The sequence below is a fragment of the Harpegnathos saltator genome, unplaced genomic scaffold (genome assembly GCF_003227715.2).
Source record: "Harpegnathos saltator strain DR-91 unplaced genomic scaffold, Hsal_v8.6 scaffold235, whole genome shotgun sequence".
Taxonomy (NCBI): domain Eukaryota; kingdom Metazoa; phylum Arthropoda; class Insecta; order Hymenoptera; family Formicidae; genus Harpegnathos; species Harpegnathos saltator.
This window is the reverse complement of record NW_020230023.1, coordinates 176700-199585: the sequence shown is the minus strand read 5'-3', so window position 1 is coordinate 199585 and position 22886 is coordinate 176700. Positions and strand designations below refer to the sequence as shown.

Genomic DNA, 22886 nt, shown 5'->3' with positions numbered 1-22886 from the left:
CGATTCGTTCATTTATCCGCGTTAATTTGATGAATAAATTAAATATTGATCGGTCTTCAATTTTCGGTACTGATTTATTCTCTCATTTCTTTATAAGACAAGAAAAATTGATACGAATCGCTCTTATATCCGACTTAATTTATTGAATAATATTAGAGAGGTAAGTACCTGAAAAATAAGAACAAATTGTCATTGCACTTGGACAATTTTTTGACACTGATTTATGGTATTAATCGATATTCGATTTTCGGTACTGATTTACTCTTTCATTTCTCTATAAGAAAAAAAATTCATACGATTCGTTCATTTATCCGCGTTAATTTGATGAATAAATTAAATATTGATCGGTCTTCAATTTTCGGTACTGACTGATTCTCTAATTTCTTTATAAGAGAATAAAAATTGATACGAATCTTTCCTTTATCCGACTTAATTTGTCGAGAAAATTAGTGGGGTAAGTACCTGCAAGATGGAAACAACTTGTCATTGCACTTAGACAATTTTCTAATGCTGATTTATAATATTGATCAATATCCGGTTTTCGGTACTGATTTACTCTTTCATTTCTCTATAAGAAAAAAAAAATTCATACGAATCGTTCATTTATACGCGTTAATTTGATGGATAAATGAAATATTGATCAGTCCTCGGTTTTCGGTACTGATTTATTTTCTCACTTTTTTATAAGACATAAATTTGATACGAACCGTTCGTTTATCCAAGTTAATTTGTAGAATAAGATTAGAGGGGTAAGTACCTGAAAAATAAGAACAAATTGTCATTGCACGTGGGCAATTTTTTGGCACTAATTTATGATATTAATCGATATTCGATTTTCGGTACTGATTTACTCTTTCATTTCTCTATAAGAAAACAGTAAATTAATACGAATCGTTCATTAATCCGCGGTAATTTGATGAAAAAATTAGGTATTGATCGGTCTTCGGTTTCCGGTACTGATTTATTTTCTCATTTCTTTATAAGAAAAGAAAAATTGATACGGAGCGTTCGTTTAACCGAGTTAATTTTTTGAGTAAATTAAAGGGGTAAGTACCTGAATAATGAGAACAAATTGTCATTGCACTTGGACAATTTTCTGACACTGATTTATAGTATTAATCGATATTCGGTTTTCGGTACTGATTTATTTTCTCATTTTTTTATAAGACAAAAAATATTGATACGAATCGTCGGTCTATCCGAGTTAATTTGTTGAATAAAATTAAAGGGGTAAGTACCTGAATAATAAAAACAAATTGTCATTGCACTTGGACAATTTTCTGACACTGAGTTATGGTATTAATCGATATTCGATTTTCGGTACTGATTTACTCTTCCATTTCTCTATAAGAAAAAAAATTCATACGAATCGTTCATTTATCCGCGTTAATTTGAATTTAATTTGAATAAATTAAATATTGATCAGTCTTCGGTTTTCGGTACTGATATATTCTCTCATTTCTTTATAAGGAAAGAAAAATTGATACGAATCGTTCTTTTATCCGACTTAATTTGTCGAGTAAATTAGTGGGGTATGTATCTAAAAAATAAGAACAAATTGTTATTGCACGTGGACAATTTTCTGACGTTGATTACGGTATTGATCAATATTCGATTTTCGGTACTGATTTACTCTTTCATTTCTCTATAAGAAAAAAAAAATTCATACGACTCGTTCATTTATCCGCGTTAATTTGTTGAATAAATTAAATATTGATCGGTCTTCAATTTTCGGTACTGACTGATTCTCTAATTTCTTTATAAGAGAATAAAAATTGATACGAATCTTTCCTTTATCCGACTTAATTTGTTGAGTAAATTAGTGGGGTAAGTACCTGCAAGATGAAAACAACTTGTCATTGCACTTAGACAATTTTCTAACGCTGATTTATAGTATTGATCAATATCTGGTTTTCGATACTGATTTAGTCTTTGATTTCTCTATAAAAGAATAAAAGATTGATACAAATCGTTTGTTTATCCACGTTAATTTGATGAATAAATTCGATATTGATCGGTATTCGATTTTCGGTACTGATTTCTCCTTTCATTTTTCTATAAGAAAAGAAAAATTTCAGACGAATTGTTCATTTATCCGCGTTAATTTGATGAAAAAATTAGATATTGAACGGTCTTCGATTTTCGGTACTGATTTATTCTCTCATTTCTTTATAAGAGAAGAAAAATTGATACGAATCGTTCGTTTAACCGAGTTAATTTGTTGAATAAGATCAGAGGGGAAAGTACCTGAAAAATGAGAACAAATTGTTATTGGACAATTTTCTGACACTGGTTTATGATATTAATCGGTATTCGATTTTCGGTACTGATTTACTCTTTCATTGCTCTATAAGAAAAGAAAAAATTGATACGATCGTTCATTTATCCGCGTTAATTTTTTTTTTTATTATATATAAGTGATCCATGGGACGATTAAATATTCGAATACATGTTGCCATATCAAAGCCTCCTCTATAACAAACGATTTGACACGTCTGGAGACGCATGATGTGACGTTGCCCGCATCCCATTCCCTTCATCCTGCTTCCCTGTATAAAATGTCGAATTGAGACGTATTAAAAAGTATTGACATTTTGAATATGTCTGAATTCTGAATCTTTTTGATCCGAAGAAAAGGATTGAAAAGTATTAGTTCCCATCAAATTTTACTGCGCTAAATGCGAGACGGTCTCTTTCGCCCGGGTGCCTCACCAGGAAAATTTCTCTGGTACGCTAAATCCCGTAAGGCCATCAGGCTTTGTAGTATATCTCGTCGGTGCATAAGGTTTATATTACCTGTACATACATATTTTGAAACATTTTCTTTGGATATTATATCAAACGGGTTTTGCGTGTCACGTAATAATATCCTTCGGACTATACACGGACATTATTATTTTGATCATTTTGATTTCTTTGGTATTCATTGAATTATCCAGAACACGCAACTGCCATGTTGAACGACTCAATTATCGTGTGAAATGTTTCGATTTTCACAAATTCATATAAAATTTTTCATTTTTCACTGATTCACAGAAGTCTTTCACTTCTTATTAGTTCACGCTAGGAAAAAGATTCATGATCGCTGCCCCGAGCAGCTGCAACGCTTTTCGAATCATCTATGTCGGCGCGCTTTCACTCTTCAGATTTCTGTCATTAATAACTCGATAATTATTGCGAATCTCGCAAAATGGTATGGGACTTTTATGTTTGTCTCAACCCAATCTACCCTCACACTTCGGGTTGGCAGCTAATTACCGAACATTTCGTATAATCTTCATGATATTAATCATACACAAAGTCAATTCTTTTTTTTTGCACATGTTAACATGTTAATTCATGTTATAAACTCGTAACAATGTGCGAGACCGTGCTTGTCAAGTACGCTATTATGGTTGTAGCACGGACATAAACCGCTTAAAAATGAATGTAGCACGGACTGCCACCACATACAGGTTTTACCGCCGAAACCCGAAAGTGGATGTAGCATCGTAGTTCCCCTCTCAAAATGGATGCAGATGGCGCCTTTCCCAGTGCGGAAAGTCGGTGTCGTCGGAAACACCGTGTTGGCCGCTCTCACGTTCCTCTCTGCAGATAATAAAAAATACTTAGGGCCGTATTCATAGTCGGATCTTATATTTAAGACCGTCTTGAGTTCACGTTCAGATATTCTGTAGCCAATGAAGTGATCTATACAGCATCTGAAGATGAACTTAAAACGATCTTAAATATAAGACCGGACTACGAATACGGTATTAGTATAGCAGTTAACTAAAACCAGTTAAGGCCACTTTTTGAACTCGTGCAGCCAGTGCAGCAATAAAAAACAAATTTCATGTGGGCCGCGCTTGGTTCGAGCGGCTTCGTTGCTTTTTCGAGACCATCTCGGCACGTGCTCATTCGTTACATTTCTGTAATTAATAGTTCGGTTGTTGCGAACATCGCAAAACGGTATGGAAATTTTATATTTATCTTAATCCGTTCTATGTTTTCATGAATTCCTCGGAGCGAGGAATTTGTGAAACACTCTGTATATGTGTTTGCAAGTTGGATTGCAAGTTTAGTATTATTTCAACTTCGAATTATTAACTTAATGAATGCCAACGTGTGTGTATATTTAAAATAAAAATTATTCTAAATTTTCTCACGTCTTTCAATCCTAAGAGAGACATACACACATACATATTCGATCTGTTTTCTGTATTAATAGTCTTTTGGTCTGTTCTTTGTAGCTGCACTGTTGAACTGGTGCAATAAGTTAGAGTGAGACAAATATAGGTTTTCTCACTCTAGCTTATTGCACCAGTTCAGCAGTGCAGCTATAAAGAACAGATCATTTGATATCTTTCGATACCTTTTTCCCATTATTCCATGTCTGTTACCATCCTTGTTTCGAGCTATGTTTCATATTTCGGCCACGATATTCCTAAGAGGACGCTAGTGCACAGCGAAATTTCTCTGGTACGCTAAATTCCGTAAGGGGCCAGCAGTCTTTATAGTATCTCGTCGGTGACATAGGTCTCATGTTAAAGCAATAATAAACGAATTTAGATTGAAAATGTAAAAATGTACTGATAATATCTCGCATAAATAATATAAATGTGGACCCCCGCATGTCGAACTAATTCATCGCTGTGTCGTATTTTAAGTGTTCTGGCGGCACCACGAGCTTCCGCACATGCCAGAACAAGTTAACCTGAATGAAAATATGTTCTCTCCCAGAGACTCGGGTAAATCGGATTATATTAGTTTAAATATTCACGAGACCGCGTCGTCTGTACGTGGCACCTCGCGCAGTCTATGGAGGGTATGTATGTTTGAATCGGAAATATCGCGATTGCAAGGCTATTTTTAGGCCACGCAATTATCTTGTGATGCCGCATTTTTGTCGTCTCTTTGCCATTCTTACAGCTATCTATCTTACTTACAGCAATGGAACCAATTGTCCAGGTTTCAGAGAAACATCCTATACTTTGCACTTGTCACAGTTTTACTTGTAATAGTTTATCTCCTGCCTAGCGAAACCAAAGCTGGTACTTCTGACAATGAAGTAGATTATAGTAACGTAGAAGTTATACAAGAAACTGCCAAATATGAGAAGGTAGATATGTTGCATCAAGTGCCATATTTTGCATCTCTGATTGGAAATATCAAATTTTCATTCGTTCTGCAGGCAGTTGATGAAGTTGTTGTAGATAATGAGGAACAGGCTGCTGGACCTGGTGAAGTAATCGAGGAACCTGAATTTCAGCCAGAAATCAATCAAGTTGACGATGATCAAATTGGTGAACCACCGCAGCCAAAGCCAAACATTCTCAAATTTAATGGTAGATCGCAATTTATGGAATAGATCCAATGATGGATGCAACAAGTACTATTACATTAGATTAGATCAATAATGCGAGCAAGATCAAACTAATAATATTTAGGGTTTTCAGGCCCACAAAATAGTAGGCAGCAAGCTGTAGTAGCGGCATTTCAACACTCATGGGATGGGTATAAAAAGTATGCCTGGGGTCATGATAACGTGAAACCAATGTCAAAGAGGTACCATGAATGGTTTGGCTTAGGTCTCACAATAGTTGACTCCTTGGATACTATGTATATAATGGGGCTGAATGACGGTAAGAACTCTGCAGGGATATTCCTCTCTCTCTCTCTCTCTCTCTCTCGTTCTGACAACACAGATATAAATAGCCTTCTCTATCGCGTTTCAGAATTTACAAGAGCAAGGAAATGGGTAGAGAATAGTTTAGTGTTCACGATGAATAGGGATGTTAATTTATTCGAAGTTACAATTAGGGTATTAGGTGGTTTACTGGCGGCGTATCACCTCTCCGGTGATATACTGTTTCTAAATAAAGCTGTAAGTAGCTAGTCTAAAGAATCAATCCGTCCCCGGTTATCCTGACGGGAGACTGGTAAATATTAATTCGCCAAATTACCGGCGCCCTTCAAGATGGATTTAGGTGATCGCATGATGCCAGCGTTTTCCACCAGATCTGGTGTTCCGTATTCCGATGTGAATCTCGGCACCAGAAGCGCGCACAGCCCCAAGTGGGGTCCCGATAGTAGTACGAGTGAGGTTACTTCAATTCAGTTGGAATTTCGCGATCTCAGTCGTAGCACAGGGCAACCTAAATTTGAGGTAATTAGGGTTACGGAGTAATGACACCTGTGCGACAAGCACCGTATAGATTCTCGAAGGGTCGACGTGCACGTCTCTTTACGTACACGTGAATTAATTTCTCGCCTTTTCAGGCTGCAGCTGCGAAAGTATCCGAACATGTACATAAGTTAGAGAAATATGACGGCTTAGTTCCAATTTTCATCAATGCCAACACCGGACTGTTTCGGGAGTACGCGACCATCACGTTGGGAGCTCGTGGCGACAGCTATTACGAATATTTATTAAAGCAATGGCTGCAAACTGGGAAAACCATAGACTAGTTGGTATCCAAGCAGGAGATAGCACGGTGTCAACAAACCTTGTAATTAACTTGTTTATGTTTTAGCCTGCGGAATGATTACTTGCTAGGTATTTCTGGGACGCAGAAACATCTCGTAAAATACACTGCAGTGAACAAGTATCTATTTGTCGCCGAATTAGTCGGCGCTAACAAAGAGATAAGGCCGAAAATGGTAAATAGCTCCAGATGAGGATAATCCCTGTCGGATACATGTATCGCGCTGATTTACGTTGCAGGACCATCTCACATGCTATTTAGGAGGTACCTTAGCGTTAGGCGCGCATCACGGACTGCCATCGGAGCATAACACTCTCGCGGAAGAGATAGTTAAGACTTGTTATCAGACATATGCGACTCAGCCAACGTTCCTCGCACCTGAGATCACTTATTTTAATATACAAGTAAGTCTCGCGAAAATTAACGTCGATTTCGGTAGAACAGAAGGAAAAGGATCGATCACATCGCAAACCCGTTAGAAAAAAAAAAAAAAGAAAGAAAGAAAGAACCGCAGGAACGATCAGCCCAGCTTTATGATTCTTCGCAGAAAGTGGAAGGTGAAAATCAAATGGACATGTACGTAAAGACGAATGACGCTCACAACCTGCTGAGACCTGAGTTCATTGAAAGTCTATTTTATATGTGGTACTTTACGGGAAACAGGACGTATCAAGACTGGGGTTGGCGAATATTTCAAGTGAGTGATTCGTCTCGCTTCTCACCAAGTCTCGTGCATTTTTCCCCCTTTAAGTTAAAACGCCGTTTCGACAGGCCTTCGAGAACTATACCAAAGTTGAGGATGGCTACACGAGCATCGGTAACGTACGAAGTCTTCACAATACTCGCCAGCAAGATATGACGGAGAGCTTCTGGTTCGCCGAAACCTTGAAGTACTTGTACTTGTTATTCGACGATTCTAGACAATTGATCGATTTGGATAGGTGGGTATTCAATTCGGAGGGTCATCCGTTACCAATATACGAATCGTAACGCAGTACAGGCAAAATACGTGCACGTGAGTTTATTGGATTTATTGCACTTTATTCTCCATGAGATAATTTCTTGAATCGGCCGATCGATCGATCGATCGTAACGTTTCTACGACAAACGCCTGTTAAATCTATCGAGCTCTCACGACCTCGACACGACGCATTTCCTCCCCGTTATGTCGCATATTACTCTTTTGCAATAACGAACAAAAAGAAATCGACGATGCTCGCGTTACGATGAGATTACACGAGATCATATGACGATTTGACACCGCGTGTTGAATTATAACATACATCTTCCTTGAAGCATTCCTTGATACTCATTTCTACGAACACGATACACGCACTGCAAGGGTTTTTCAGATTACTACTAGGTAGTCGTTACGTAATTAAGGATTTCTCAAATTATTATTACGTAATTACCGCCCCAAGAGGGACTACACAAAAATGTATCCCTTTTTTAGTTTATCGCTAAAGACGGTCGAAGAGAAGACGCGTAAGATTTTAGCTACGCCTACCAAATGCCTAAACCTAAATGAATCAATGATAGACGCTAATAGCATCCTAGATACTCTAAATTGTGACACATTCTGTGACTTGTAGGCATACCGTTGATTTTTTACTTATCGACGACGATATTAGCCGGAGAGTACATCTCAGCACATATTGTACTTACCAATTTTACGAAACCTCCCGAGATTCTGTTGCGAACAAAGTAATTCTTACGAGATACGTATTTGCGGTAGATTTTAAAACAATGGACATTATCATTTAGCGTCAACTTCCACATTAAATCCGTATGTCGTGTATATTACTACAAAAATAATCTAGTCTGCATCTATTAGTAAATTACGCTGTGTACTTGCAATCTTCGACTACTACGAGTATAAATATTTATATAAATTCATCGAGATCTGTATAAATATTTATATGGCACGTCGGGAGGCGCGTTTTCGCGCGGTTCCCGCTTGCATCGGAAGTCGCGCGGCGTTGATTAAATCGATAAACGAAAGCGGCGGGGCGAAGTATCGTTTGGCGGAATCGTCGAGAGTCAATAGACCGGCCGGATGGGATGGAGGAAGGTACCATATGCGAGACATGCATCGCGCGACATGCAATCACATTTTGCACAATTTTGTAGTTTTTAACGACTTTATCATCCGCATACGCAGGGAAGTCATGAGAGGGGAAAACGAAAGACCGGGCGCGTTATCGACGTGGCGTGGAGGCGATTGAGTGAAATAAACGTACACGGGCATTACAAAATAAAATCCGATTTAATCATCAGCTGCGCTATTATCAAAATACGCTATTGCTAGTTACTGACGCATTAAGAGATTGTTCTCGGGTTACTCCTCGTTTGTAATAAACGCATCCTTATACGAATAACAAAAATACTGTTTTGACACTGTCTGTATTGTTTTCGTTTTCCAAATGGAATATATGTACACGTCCTCTATAAACTACTAGGGATTTATCCTTCCGTATTCGCGACTTCGCCGGGTTCCCGGCGCGCGGGGATGTCTGATGCGTTTCGGAGCGATTGTGCTGAGAAAAATTGATATTCCCAAACGTTCTTTTATCGACGTTGACGTCCAGTCGTGGCGAACACGTAACGATACAGCGTAGCTCCGTAACGCGCGAGGAGACGCTCGCGGACTCACATCTGTCTCTCGAAAAGTCTCTCGTACATCAAACACCATTTTTACGACGTCGTCATGGCAGTGTATATTCGCGCACATGCTGCAATTATGATGAATCCCCTCGCGGAGAGACACCACGCTCTAAAGATACAAGTCCATCGTGCACGTGTGTGTTTCTCGGATTGCTTCGCAATGGATATTCAAGCGGATACACCTACGACCGAGCTTCCCGCCGAACGTACAAAACTCTCGGTACTTGATTTTTAAGTATCGTAATGTCGGAGATTCTTAACGCGAAGGGGAGGCGGGAACGAACAGGGCTGCACCCGCGAACGTCCACGCGTGCGCACATATTGACAAAATTTTCTACACATCGTACCGCAGAATGTACATTTTACTGCCCTTGTCTCTGTACGTGTGTGTGTGTGTGTGTGTGTGTGTGTATATAAATATATATATCACAAAAAGTGTCCTAACGGTGCTCGACAATTATTATGATGTCGGTTTCTGAATCTTTTGCGTCAAATCACGTCTGCGCATTGATTTAAAGAAGTCATTAAATGGACGAGGAGGAGGAGGAAGAGGAAGAGGAAGAGGAAGAGGAAGAGGAGGAGGAGGAGGAGGAGGAGAAGGAGGAGAGGAGGTGATGATGACCGTGGTGGTATCACTTGTACGATATTTCTCGAGTCTGAATGTCCGGAGACCTCAAAGTATCGTACAGTTGCAGCATTGTTGCGTGTAATAGATACAATCGATCAGGCACATGTCAGGCTCCTCGTGCTCGTCGAGCGTCTTCCTTGTGTCCATGTCGAATCCGTTCCTCTCGAGCTTCGGTGCCGATTCCGGCATAGGTGGAGTCTTCTGAACGATCGGCGTCGCCTCCTCTATCGCCTCGACATCGGTATGCAACATAGTCTCGTTGTCTGCGGCCTTCGATATCTTCTCCGACGTCGTGGGCGACGGAGTCGTGATCGGGCTGATATTCGTCAGCTTCGCGTCGTCTGGCACGTCGAAGTCCGTCGAAGACATCGTTGCCTGCACCGGAGATGATGAGTCGCCGGATGACATTATCACGCTGTAAAAGAAAAGGATTATATAACTTACTCGAAAAGGAGGAGATCTGTAACGACGGGTCTCCTGATAAGTCGAGTCTTCGAATAAATACAAGATGAGAGAAGAATGCCAAGGTCGAAGACAGATTAGACTTCCACTGTTCTGTCATCAGAATATCCAGAAAAAAAGAATTCCTTTCGTGGTCAGAATTTCTTTCTCGCAACTCCGGTCACAGGACACGACCGTATCGCTTTTTTTCCCAAGAGCGAAAATATGAAAAATGAGAAGTTTCACGTGAATAGGGCGACTTTAGGAATCCTGTGGCTTCCGAACAATAGGAAAGTCAAGCTTCTCACGTTCCCGTTACCGTTCAGGGAAGGATACTTTTTCGCCGACGCCTTGATAATTATCGGCGAATATTCAGGACGTCGGGATTTTTTGAAATCTCGGCTCAAGCGGTTGGAACAGTCGGAGCGTATCTACGACGGGATTACAGGGAACAATGCCTCGAGAGCGTGTCCCTTGGAACCCTCGAGAACCTACCACCGCGCCTTCCGGCAAGGGTGCGTTCGGGTTCTCTCCTCCGGGGTTAGGGTGGAATAGAAGGACATTTGCTGCGGCATCTCTAGAAGACGGTCCGTGCGCGTTCACTGGGGAGCACTTTCGTCACTGAGAGATATGTCTCGCCGGCGCGGCCTGTTTTGTAATTTTAGCGGAGCGCTTTGAAACGCTATACTCCCATCGCTCGTATGTGCGCAGCCAGCGTGATGCGACTCTTTAATAAGGTCCGTCTAATTTAATCGTCCTTCGATGCTTTTTCGCGTGTCTCGCGAAAAGCGCGGCGAGCTTTCCGCCGCTCTGCGGACAGAGGAGACAGATGGTCCGTTTTTTTAGCTGCCCTGCTGAACTAGTGCAATAAGTTAGAATGAGACAACTATATTTTTTCTCACTTTAACTTATTGCACCAGTTCAGTAGTGCAGCTAAAAAGAACAGACTAAACGACGAGGCGACTCGTCGCATCGATGACGCTTCGCGATTTCACGTTCGAATGCGCGCGCGCGCACACACACACACACACACACATGCGTGCGGCTCGCACAAAAATCGTGCCGAATTCCTGCGAGCCGCTCGCACCGTTTAAGATAAATGTCCCAGTAACCGGACGTTTAAGCGTAGATCGTCACAAAAGATACAATATATAATATTAAGAATAGTTTTGATGTAAATATTTGCATTTATTCGAAAACTTAAGATTCCCTTAAGTGGAGAAAAATGATTTGAACCAATGTATATGTTATTAATGAAATTATTATTAATGAAATATTTACATGATGAAACTATTATTAATGAAATATTTACATAAGTAATGAAGCGCATTAACGTGTGACGCGTACCAGTGACGCGGACAGTTGAAATAAGTTATGGCCGAATGTTTGGATATGATTTATTCCAGTGTCTGGCCGCAATTAGAAAATTAGTATGTGCCAACGGGAAATAACATAAATATAGATGCTATCTCTTAATGAATTTATTAACGATTGACCGTTGTTTCGCCGAACCGAATAGGTGCATACTCATTCAATTAATTTTTATTTCAATACAAAAGTATCAAATTGGATATATTTCTTTTACAACTAATCATCAAATATTGGAGTTTTTTTACAATAATTATTACTTTCATTCATTATTGTAAAAGTAAATAGTAATTTTTTTTTTTCAAAGTGACCGGATACTGGGACGTTTACCTTACTCGATCGCGTAACGTAACGCGCGTCACATCTGCTGCACCGATTACTCGCACCGATTACGGCCTCTAATTGATCGAGTCTTAGACACGTGGGGGCGCATTAGCGGACTGAATACCGTCGGCATTCTGCCGGCTAATGGGGCCTAATGAACGTCAACTGGATCTACCGCTGCTGCAACGTGCCGCGTATTAAAATTCGATCGACACCCCGCGCGAGCGTTTTCTCCGATTCTCCCGTGCGTTCCCGTGCGCGAGAAGCAGTTAGATATATCTTAAATGTGACGTCATAATTTTGTCCTTTACATGGACCAAATTGGACTCGAGTGAAAGCCAAGTAAGATGTTAATTATAATCTTTTACATGTGCATGTTGCAGATATAAAATCAAAGTTGTTTTGGTTACGGTATTAAATATCAATCTACACGAGCAAAGTTAATCCAACAGCAGGATCTAAATTCTATTTCCAAATTTAATTTAGATGCATATTAAAAATACATTTGAATTAAATTACTCTTTAATTTAATATTTGGTTTTTACTTGAATTTAATTTGACCCGCGTATAAAGGACATATAAATATCAACCATATTTAAAACAGATTCAACTGTTTTTCGGAGGAATGAAATGCCTTGATCAGATTGCTCTCGGCTATCAATACGGTGATCGTACCCAGAATAGAAAATCGTGATGACATCCAAGTGACGAGAAAATGACCGAATCATGATGAAAAAAAAAAAAAGAGTTTTCCTCGTCATTTTGATGTCATCATGACTTTCTGTTCTGCCTGGGTACATCCTTCATTCAACAGAGGACAGTCCTTTATTTCGTTCAAAAAATATGGCCCCGTATCGATCACACATGAGGGGGGGCGATCGGTCCCGAGAGAAAATCCAGCAAACTGCGATCCCCTCCGCGCACACGAGACGAGTCGCGGGCGAAAGTTCTCGCTCCGATGAGAAATTTCGAAGATTCAATCAAAGCGGTTAATCGCAAAGTGCGACGACACCGGTCGGCCTGCGCGCGGACCGCCGCGAGCGCAACGTTACGAGAAGAACGAAGCGAAGAGGAGAAAACGGTCGGACAGAAGGTCGTCGTCCGTTGATGACGCAAGAGAAACCCGCGTTAGATCATAAAGCCATGAAAAGCGTTAGAAGGGCGGAATCGCGCGCGGCTCCCTTGGTGACTCCCCTTCGTCTCTCAATTGTGCTCGCTTAGGTCAAACCCCGAAAACTGCAGCTGTTCTACGCAGAGCAGGAGCAGAGCAGCTGAAGATATATATTCGCCGCTCGAGTGGCTTCTCGGAGTCGCGCGACGGTCTCTCGACGACGCTCGCGAATCCGCGCGGCGTTTCAACTCGGACTCTTTCGCGCGGAACCGTGCCGCGCCGTGTGCGACTGCATCCGCGGCTTGTGCCGGATAATGCAAGCCACCGGTGGAACAAACAATAGGATCAGATCGACGAGCCGAGATATACAGAGCGAGTTCGCGAGAGTTTCCGCACGGCGCGGCGCGGACCCGCGTCGAACGCGTTTCATCCTCGAGCGAGATTACGAGATACCCGGTGGACAAGGCGCGCGCGCGCGCGCGCGCGCGCGCGCGGTGGTACCGGAGGAACTTTGACGTCGTCTCGCTCTGCCGCTCGTCCGCGCGACGAGCCGGCACGGCAAAGTCCATCTTTGGCCGGGACACACGATCGATAGAAATGAACGATAATGATCAATCAGCGCGACGTGGCTGTGATTTGCGCACCGCTCTTCGTCGCGGGCGCACGTGACGCGCGCGCGCGCGAGGTCGCGTTTTCACGTCGTTTGTCACGTAACGTCGTTTGTGACTCTGGTGCGCGCGTCAAATCACAGGCACAGTCCAAGTGTCGCTGGCGCTCAGCACACACACGTAACCGAAGTTTGAACGGCAAACGCCGAGCCCGCAAACGAATGCAACCGCGCGCCGTCAACGGTCGCCGTGAACTGTCCCGCCTAAACCCGAACGGAGCGGTCTCCTACTCTGGATGCGCTTTACACGTGCCGGTTACGACAGTGCCGTAACCGGCACGGACACATGCCTGAGGCATGTGCGCTCACGCTGGAGAATACGCAGCCGAGCATTTCGGGAATTCCATGCGAGAGGAGAGTCGGGGAATCGCGGAGGGAAAGGATCCCGACACCGCGTTCATTCGCGTAAACCTCGTGGCTTTCATCGATCTAGATCGATACTAGATCGATACTATTCGATCACGCGGAAACGGGAGAGTTTGACGGAAATATCGAGTGAACAGGAATTAGGGATGTTAAAGATGTCGATTGATGATAAAAAATTGAAATGACATCGATTACTTTCTAAAAAAAAAAAGTCGATTAATCGATTAAATTTGCAAAGTAAACATTTAAATTGGTTGGCACCAGATTAAACACTGCTAAGGGTGCGTTCGGAAACATCGCTCGGATGCTCTCCTAGCTTAACATGTTGGATGCGTTCTTAAATTCGCAACAGATGTAACAGGCGTTATTCAATCTGTATTTTTCACTGAATGTTAAACAAGGATGGAATGACGTCCGCAATATTCTCAGTATTGCTAGAAATTTTCCTAAAGAACCTTGCACACCGGACGCGACTAGCGATGTGCTACAAGCGATATCTAATGAGAGTTCTGTTTTAAGAAGAAAGAGCTTTCATTTTTTCTTTAAAATAGAACTCTCACTGGACATCGCTTATTGTTTGTCGCTAATCGCGTCAGTATACGAAACCTTTAACTCGGCAACCTCGTTTGACATGTTTTCCATGTGATAAGAGGACTGATTTTGGGAAGATAAATGCTCTCTCATCGGGCCATTCGGCAACGTTCCGAAACTTATCAATAAAAACCGGACAATCCTATTGTCCATGACTATACGATAGATGTAGTAAACTTTAATCCTTAAGGAATTAAGCAACCGCAACTTACTCTTACAAGAATAATTGACTGTGGTTGGTCAATTTTTTAAGACTTGAAGCTTACTATACGTAGATCCAGATTTAACGTGATAATGAAATTCGTTTACCGTATCTGAAAGACGATGTTACAAAAATCTTCTATTAAAAAAAAAAAACAAAAAATAAGTAAATAAAAATCAGTTGCCGATCGGTTGAGGAAAGATCATCAAACATCGATTAATCGAAAATAAATTATCGGTTCTTTCGATTAATCGGCGGAAATCGCCCATCTCTAACAGTTAATAGAATAATCGACGATGTCGAGAGATGGGAGGAATTTTTTTTTGCGAATCGACAGTATCGTTGTTTAGTCGATCGGGAGTAACTCACGCGTATCGATTGCTCGCGAATCACATTCGTTCTTGACGGACTCGTGAAATCGTGCGCTTTTCGAGTTTGTGCCCTCGCTCGCCGGGGAGAAAGTAGGCGGGCAGTTCTCGCCGACGTGCTTTTCAAACCAATGAATCCCCGGCCACGGGATCACGCACTCGCGGTTCCTCTCGGCGAGTATTTACAAATACTAACCTTTGTACGATATTGATCGGAGCATAGAACTCGCGATGGAAAAGTTCTCCCAGTGTTCTATCGGTCTACGCCGGACTCTCGCTCGAGCAGCGAGCAAGTAGGAATAATTTTGCCAGGAGAGCGACGATTCCAATAACCTCCTCACTTTCACGGCAGATCCACGACGACCTGGCGTGTCGCCGACGATCGCGTCAATCCGCGGCACGCGATGCACGCAGCACGAAACTCATCTCAATTTGCGATAATCAAACTCGACGCAACGATGCAACTTCGACGAGATGCTCTACCTCCGAGGAAATCGCGAACAGCCGTGACGTTGACATTTTTTGTCACTGTGCGGTCAGCGGAGCGAAGTAAGCGACAAGAAACGAACGTCGACTCTGATAAATCGCGCGATCAACGGCAACTTATACCGAATTGCTCGCGAAGCGGCAATTTCGTCGTCGTCGTCGTCGTCATCGTCGAGCGAGACATCGTCGGCGGTTCCCGCCGAAAGAAATTCCTCAGCAGAGCCGTGCTCGGCGAACGACCGCGTCGGAGGATTACAGGGAACGAAGGGAAGATTTAACCTATACCGAATCCCTCTCTGGCCCTGTCCCCCCCCTCTCTCTCTCTTTCTCTCTCGCTCGCTCTCTCTCTCTCTCTCTCTCTCTCTCTCTCTCTCTCTCTCTCTCTCTCTCTCTCTCTCTCTCTCTCTCTCTCTCTCTCTCTCTCAGCCGACTTACTCGTAGCTTCCGTGCTGCGGCAGCGGGTTTTTAAAGCGCAACATTCTGCCGACACCGGCGCTGAAGCGAGCGCTGTACCGAGTTTGTTCCGATCGCATCGGTAATAATAACGCACACAGCCGCGACCGGCGCGATCGGTGACGGACGCGATCGAGACTGCGGCGCGTCAGAGAGGCATCCCGGACTACGGCCCGTTCGCACGGCAGTGTGTGCGCGCGCGCCTGTGTGTGCGTGCGTGCGTGCATGCGTGCGTGTACGTGTGTGTGTGTGTGGGACGCAGGACACCCTCGTCGCAGCCGGCGAGGAACCGTCGCGCGAGTCGGAACCGAACGAAAAACCGGTACGGCGCCCGGCGCGGCGGCTCGCCGAGGCCGCGTGAGCGCGCAGAAACGCCGGCTCGGCCTGTGACAATGGGGACAACGCGAGTGTGACGTCACACGGGTGAATTTCGCACCGGCCGCTCGGTAAAAGCGAAGAAGCGACATACATCATTTCCGGGGCCGGTGGCGATGCCGGTGCGACCGATACTGCGCGCGCTTTGAAAATCGCTCGTGGCGTCGCGGCAGTCGCGCGGCGAACTCACGCGAAGAGGTTAGCCTCCTTGTGCTTGTCCTTCTTCTTGCCGGAGTGAAACCAAGCGCGGGCGTGATGCTTCTTGCCGGGTTTCTTCGGCTTGCGATGGTCGCGGAGCATGTTGGAGCCGCGCGGGAACATCTCGAGGCTCGAGCTGAGGTATGCGAAATCGGATGGCCGGATGCGCCAGCGCTCTGCGTCTTACGTATCTAGCTTTGTCTCTCTCTCTCTCTCTCTCTCTCTCTCTCTTTCTCCGGCTAAGCTGCTCCGTCGTCGTTTCCAGCTCCGCGCTTCATCTCGACCGCCTACGATGCCGTCACGACGAGCGATCGCGTGGAAACTCGCTCACGGCGCACTGACAGCCTGGCGGCTACTTCGCGGCTCGAAAGGGAAGGTTCCTCTCTCCACGTGCGCCCGCCACGATCACACGTACGCGTAATCCGCCTGCGAATGTGCGTAGCGTAACGCCCCGTATGACGCGAGCAGCGATAGCTTCGAGCGAGTCATGGTGAGCGACGAGAGGCCTCTGCCGACCGCGGATCTCCGCCCGGGTCGCGCGAGTTCACCGCTCGTCTCGTCATTTTGCTGGCTCGAAGCCCGGCCGCTTGCGGCGGCGAAGTCGAGGCGCTGATGGAAAAGCCCGATGTGAAAAGTGCCGACGACATTTCTAACATTCTTGGTCTCAATTCCCCGATTGCGGATTTCGCCGATTCCCTCGGAGCCGCGCGAGAATCTCGTCGACGGCGCGAAGTTCGCGAAGTCGCGCGCGAAGGCTCCCTCCGCTGCGCCGAGAGTCGATAATCGGGGATAGCTCATGGTGCTGAAATGGACGACGGTCGTTACCTAGTGAGAGAGAGAGAGAGAGAAAGACAGAGAGAGAGCGTCAGCCAAAGGTGAGGAGGAAGTATCTTTTAGTCGAGCCGAGGTCGCGATAAATCCCGACTTCGATTCTCGCGCGTCTCTCGAGGAGAATTACGGAGCTCGCGGCTGGCGGCGTTTCGACAACGCGCTCTTCGCGCTTTATGCTTCGTACGCGCGCATAATTCAGCGGAATGATTCGTCGTATCCGCGTACGTCGACAGCCACGGTCAAGGTGGGCCGGTTCCGTCGCGTCGGGTGGATTTTGCAACGTCCCAACGTGATCCTCCCGCCGCTTTCCTCGTACGCTGACGCGCGTCTCTCTCTCTCTCTTCGCTCTCTATGTTCGACGAGTCGTCAATTACCCGCTAACGATCGCGTTAAACGAGATGAACCGTTACGTAAACGAGTGCGGAGCGATTAAAGCGATTAAAAGCGTGGGATCGGGCGTGGCGGGTGAAGCGCGGGGGATACCGGTCGGTCGACCTCGACACGCGACGAAAATCGCGCGACGCACTTTGGCGAACGTGTAGATCACGCTTGTCGCTGCAACTTTCTGCAGCGTCGCGTCGAATCTCCGCTCTCGCGGCCGCTTTTCTCTCTTCTCCTCTCTCGCTGCCGAATACCAAATAAAAGTGTGTTTGCGCTTCGTCGAAGCGCGCGCGCGCGCGCGCGCGCGCACGCACGCTCCTTTCTCGGCTCACGTCGCGCCTCCTTTTTGAGACGCGCATGTAAACGTGGCCGATATGAAACCGGTTCTCAAGTAGCGAGAGAAGCATGCGAGGATAAAAAAATCGGGAACTCCTGCGCCAGCGTCGCGTCCCCCGAAGAGCATCCCGTACAAATTATAATAGCCGCCATTCGTTCGCGCGCTCGCGGAAATTCCTCCCCTTGCGGCTTTCCGCGGCGGCGGCGGCGGCGTCTTCTCCGCGGTCGTCTGCGATTATGTTAAAAAAAGAAAATAAAAAAGCGATTACGTCAAAGAAAGAAAAAAAGAATATCGACCACGGAGAAAAACGTCCTCGCCGCGTAACGCGAGGCGGCGGGGATAAAACGCGACTCTCCGTCGTCGACGAGGCGCTAATTCCTCCGCACGTCGTTTCGGCACGTGGCGGCGATTTCGCGGAAAATTCGCGCACACTCGTCACTCGGTGTCGTCGACGATGGCACGTGTCGGGTTACGCAAAGTGCCCGTCTCCGGAGAGACACACTACACCGCCGCCGGCATTTGAGGCTGCACACCGAGGACGAGATATCGCATTCAAGACGACGGGCGACAAGAGGGCTCGGGGGAGGAGGAGAGGAAGGCGGAATATTTAGCGTTAAGGTGTGTACCGCGTCGCAACGCCGCCGCGCCGGCCGAGCCGTGCCGCGAGCCGCACCGCGAATGTCAAGCAGACCGTAACAGAAAACTTTTGCAGACGTTGTCCATTGTCTCGGTTTAGACCTCCAGAACCGGAGGCGGCGGTCTCGCGGACGCTCGCTAAAACTCAAAGAACTTTGACGAACTGTTCGGTCCCGGCGAGCGGAATCGCAGCTCTCGATCGAGTCCTCCCGCCCGCCCGCCGCGTGCGCGGGCAAAATTCGGTCGCGGCGGTCGAGAGAGAAAGAGAGAGGGAGAGAGAGAGAGAGAGAGAGAGAGGGCCCAAGCCGTCGCGGTCGAACTGTTGTCCTAAGGACGCGTTCGCGGGATTCGCGCTCGCGACTTCTATCCTCGGAGGAGAGACTGAGCGGGGGCGCTCACCGGCGCGATATCGCCGGTTGTCTTTTACTTTTATTTCGCGCACACTCGGGCCGCCTTAACGAGCCGCTCGTGAGATAAGGGGATTTTAAACGGCCTTAGAGAGAAGAAGAAAAAAAAGCAAAAAGAAGAGATACGGACTTTATGGCTTTTTTAACGAAGGACTCTCTCCGAGGCGACAACCCCGCGGTCGACCACTTCACTTCGGCCCTCGTCTTCTCCTTCCCCTTCCTCCGACCTGCCGTCGGAAAAAAAAGAAAGAACATGACAAACAAAGTTACTTCTTGATTACAACTCTCTGCAAAAATAGCGACACGAAACGCGCCCGGCCAACAATGTCTACCGGCAAACGCGCGACGCCTTCTCTCCCCGAAGCTCGCTTTGCGTTCGCCGCTTTATCTCGCCGGCAACGACAGCGTAGGCGTGCAATGACAGTTCTGAGCCTCGTCAGTGTGCCTCGAGCGTCTTCGTAACCTCGGCGTAACGAACGCGTAACATCACGCACGCGTCCCGGCACGCACGCACGCACACGCACACACGCACGCACACGATGATATATATACTCGTACGACCAACACACACGTGCACGTTACGCGCGCACCACTCACCTGTCGGACGTGCTCGGCATCTCGTGCGTGTAAACATCCGCGCGGGTGGTTATCGTCATGTCGTGCCTCATCCTCATGATTCTCCGTCATGTGCTCCGAACAGAGCGAGTTCACAGTTCGCCGGCGCGCCCCGTCGTCGAGCCACGTGGTGCGTCCGCCGTCGCGCTCACTCTTTCATTCCCGCCGGGGAATCCGCGGAAGATCGCCCCCGATCGCGCCCCGTGCTCCGTTACGGAACGCACTCGCACGCACCGCCGCACGCGCATGCTCCTCCGTACTGAATGAACGGCGCTCTCTGTCTTTGCTTGCGATCGCGAGGAGGAACTAGAAGGCGATCCGCGTCAGCCGCTGCTGGCCGTCTCTTCTTGTTTATGACGCACGTGCGACGATAAACAAGACTTTCGGTCGGCCGGCTCAGCTCATATTCGCGCGATATCGAGACGCCGGCTCGCGCTCGCTTCGCGCGTTGCGTAATAAAGCCGTGCGCGGCGCGCGGGCGGATCGCCGCGGCGGAGAAGCGAACGCACGACGACGGCCGACGAAGTCTCCTCGACGCGCGTCCACGCGTCGGCAACGCGTGAACAACTGACGGCTATCGGCCGCGGCGGCGACGGCGGCAGCAGCGGCAGCGGCGGCGACCGGTCTCTCTCCGGCTGCACCGCGCTTGGAACCCTCCTAAATCTCTCCACAAATAACACGTTCACCCCCACCCTTTGTTCCAAGCGTTTGCTACTCTCCGTCGGTGGGCCAACGCCGGACGGAGAGTCGAAACGAGCGTGTTTCCCACTGGCTCGGCCGGCCTATTGTCCCCGGCACTTGTTCCTCCGTCAGACTCCTGGCTCCTTCTGGCCGCTCAATAATCGTCCCCCCCCCCTTTCCATTAACGATCGTCCAGCGATAGATTAACGTCGAATCGCGAATCGACGCGAGCACCCGTCCGTCCGTCCGTCCGTCGATCGTTTCTTCTCGCCTCTTCCCGATGACGTCCGCTCGATGAAGAATCCATCATCGCGGACGACTCAATTAATCCTCATCCACCGTTTTCACCCCGTTTTCGGCGGGGGCGGTTTCACGAACACGTGCGCGCGGATCTTTCACGATCGCGCACGCTCGCACGCGGCTGATCTCGAAATAGACGCGGCCGAGGGAGCGCGGTGCTCAATAGGCGCGTAACGCGTGATTTCCTCCGCGCGGCCGCCGCGCGGCGGCGGCGGCGGCGGCGGCGGCAATCGCACTCGCGCCGCGGTCGAAGCTGAAAACTCGCGCGCGCGCGGCGAGTGTCGCACGAAACCATTATCCAAACGCGTACGGCTCGTTTTCGTCGCTCGCGGCGGCACGCTCGCGCGCGTCACGATGGGGCTCTCGAAGAGGGTCGTCGCGCGCTGCCCCTTCCTATACGGCGGTCTTGTGGGGTCCTTTGTTACTCGCCGCCTGCCGAGAGCCGTCCGGTCGGGGGAGAGAGAGAGAGAGAGAGAGAGAGAGAGAGCCTGCGTACGCGTCGGAAAGCCTCAATTTTCAAGAGTCAACGCGCGAGAAAGAGCGCCGGCCGTTCACGAGGAAGGAAACATCCGCCGGGATAGGAGGACGTCCGGGGAGAACGATATCGTCACGCGATACGCCGCTGCAATTTCCACGTGATAGCCGAGGTATTCGCGCACGATACGTCACGCGCCGGATAAGATCGGAATGGAAATTGCGAGTTTGCGAGTTGCGCACGGTGCGTGCATCGTCACGTGTGGCGCCCACCTTGCTGCCTTCGTGTTCCGTCACAGGGAGAGGATGGGCGTCGTACGTGAAAAATAACGCTGCATTTCCGTATCCGCGGACGCGATCGTGTAAACGTTATCGCTGACACCGCTCGGTCTTAAATAGGGTGGCCGGGATTTCCGGGAATGTCCGGGAATTTCTTAAACTTGTCCCGTGTCCAGGAATTTCGGTCTTCTGTCTCGGAAAATCAGAATTTCAACAAAATCATAATCATAACATTCATGTTTCTAACTGGTCTACCTAGGGATGCAACGATAAATCGATAATATCGATATATCGAGAGACAAATATCGAATATTTATCGATATTTTTTGTCTCCGATGAAATCGATATATCGATATGAATTTTACTGATATATTTCGTATTTTTCAGTTACAGCTCGGGGGGGGGGGGGCTATTACGGTTCTACGACCGAGATGAAAATTACAAAAGTGAGTGAATTCACTGGAATATCATGTAATTGCTCGATGTCTAGTAAATTCGTTCACTTTTATAATTTCCACCTCAATCGTTGAACCGTAATAGATCTCCTGCTCCATATATGCGGTGATCTCCGGCAAACGACTGCGGTTTATTATATATTTTCCAATAAGAATATGACGATAAATTATATGAGGAGAAGAAATTTTAAAAGATCTTTTTAAATTTTCCTTTATACACATACTCCTATATACGTACATCCTATATATACCCATATGTATACATTTTTTTTTTATATAAATATCGATATAAATAATATCGATATTTTTCAAAATTATCGATATTATCGATGTTATCGATGATTCCGAATGACGATAATATCGTTATCGATATTTTGAGAAATCGTTGCGTCCCCTACTGGTACCAGAGAGAAACCTGAGTGCGGCCGCCGCACGATTTATAGGGTCGAATTTTTCGATGTGCCACCTAAGAAAATTGATGTCAACTAAGCCATTCGCGTGGTAAAAAAACACAATCGCACGGTTTATGTTCAAACTTCTCTCTGCCGGTTACCTAATTTACGCATTTGTTTGTCGCGAGTGCACAGCGGTATCTCTTAGCTTAGTTTTACCTCTTAGCTATCTTACCTCTCGGTCTCTCAGATTTAATTAAAATTCTCTAACAACCTACTTTTCAATTGTCGCCTAAAAAATGTCCCCGAAACCGGAAGTCATTTCGCGTCAGGCGACCCTAGTCTTAGGTAGCCGGTTGTTCCAACTTCTTGCGAAGTTAACTGTTAAT

At 46.3% G+C, this 22886-nt stretch overlaps 2 protein-coding genes across 7 annotated transcripts; one reads left to right on the top strand and one right to left on the bottom strand.

Moving 5' to 3' along the window:
- The first annotated feature begins 4477 nt into the window (after positions 1-4477).
- Positions 4478-8864, top strand: alpha-Man-Ib (alpha-Mannosidase class I b). Of its 2 annotated transcripts, none has more exons than XM_011143092.3 (11): positions 4478-4807; positions 4931-5101; positions 5174-5327; positions 5430-5624; positions 5718-5866; positions 5960-6148; positions 6262-6449; positions 6516-6642; positions 6707-6871; positions 7015-7164; positions 7239-8864. In XM_011143092.3, the coding sequence occupies exons 1-11, from the start codon at positions 4679-4681 to the stop codon at positions 7455-7457; spliced, it is 1836 nt and encodes a 611-aa protein (XP_011141394.1). In that variant the 5' UTR covers positions 4478-4678; the 3' UTR covers positions 7458-8864. The 2 variants fall into 2 exon arrangements, with proteins under 2 accessions (XP_011141394.1, XP_011141395.1); XM_011143093.3 differs by having other exon boundaries at positions 5439-5624; positions 7239-7457.
- LOC105184366 (uncharacterized) lies at positions 8715-21920 on the bottom strand. Of its 5 annotated transcripts, none has more exons than XM_011143105.3 (3): positions 13505-14235; positions 10696-11010; positions 8715-10174 (listed from the first exon to the last, which is right to left on the bottom strand). In XM_011143105.3, exons 2-3 carry the CDS (start codon positions 10773-10775, stop codon positions 9805-9807), a joined length of 450 nt encoding a protein of 149 aa, XP_011141407.1. In that variant the 5' UTR covers positions 10776-11010; positions 13505-14235; the 3' UTR covers positions 8715-9804. The 5 variants fall into 5 exon arrangements, 4 of the variants coding, with proteins under 4 accessions (XP_011141407.1, XP_025154490.1, XP_011141408.1 ...); XM_025298705.1 differs by having other exon boundaries at positions 13648-14235; XM_011143106.3 differs by lacking the exons at positions 10696-11010; positions 13505-14235 and adding an exon at positions 19899-21920.
- Positions 21921-22886: the final 966 nt, after the last annotated feature.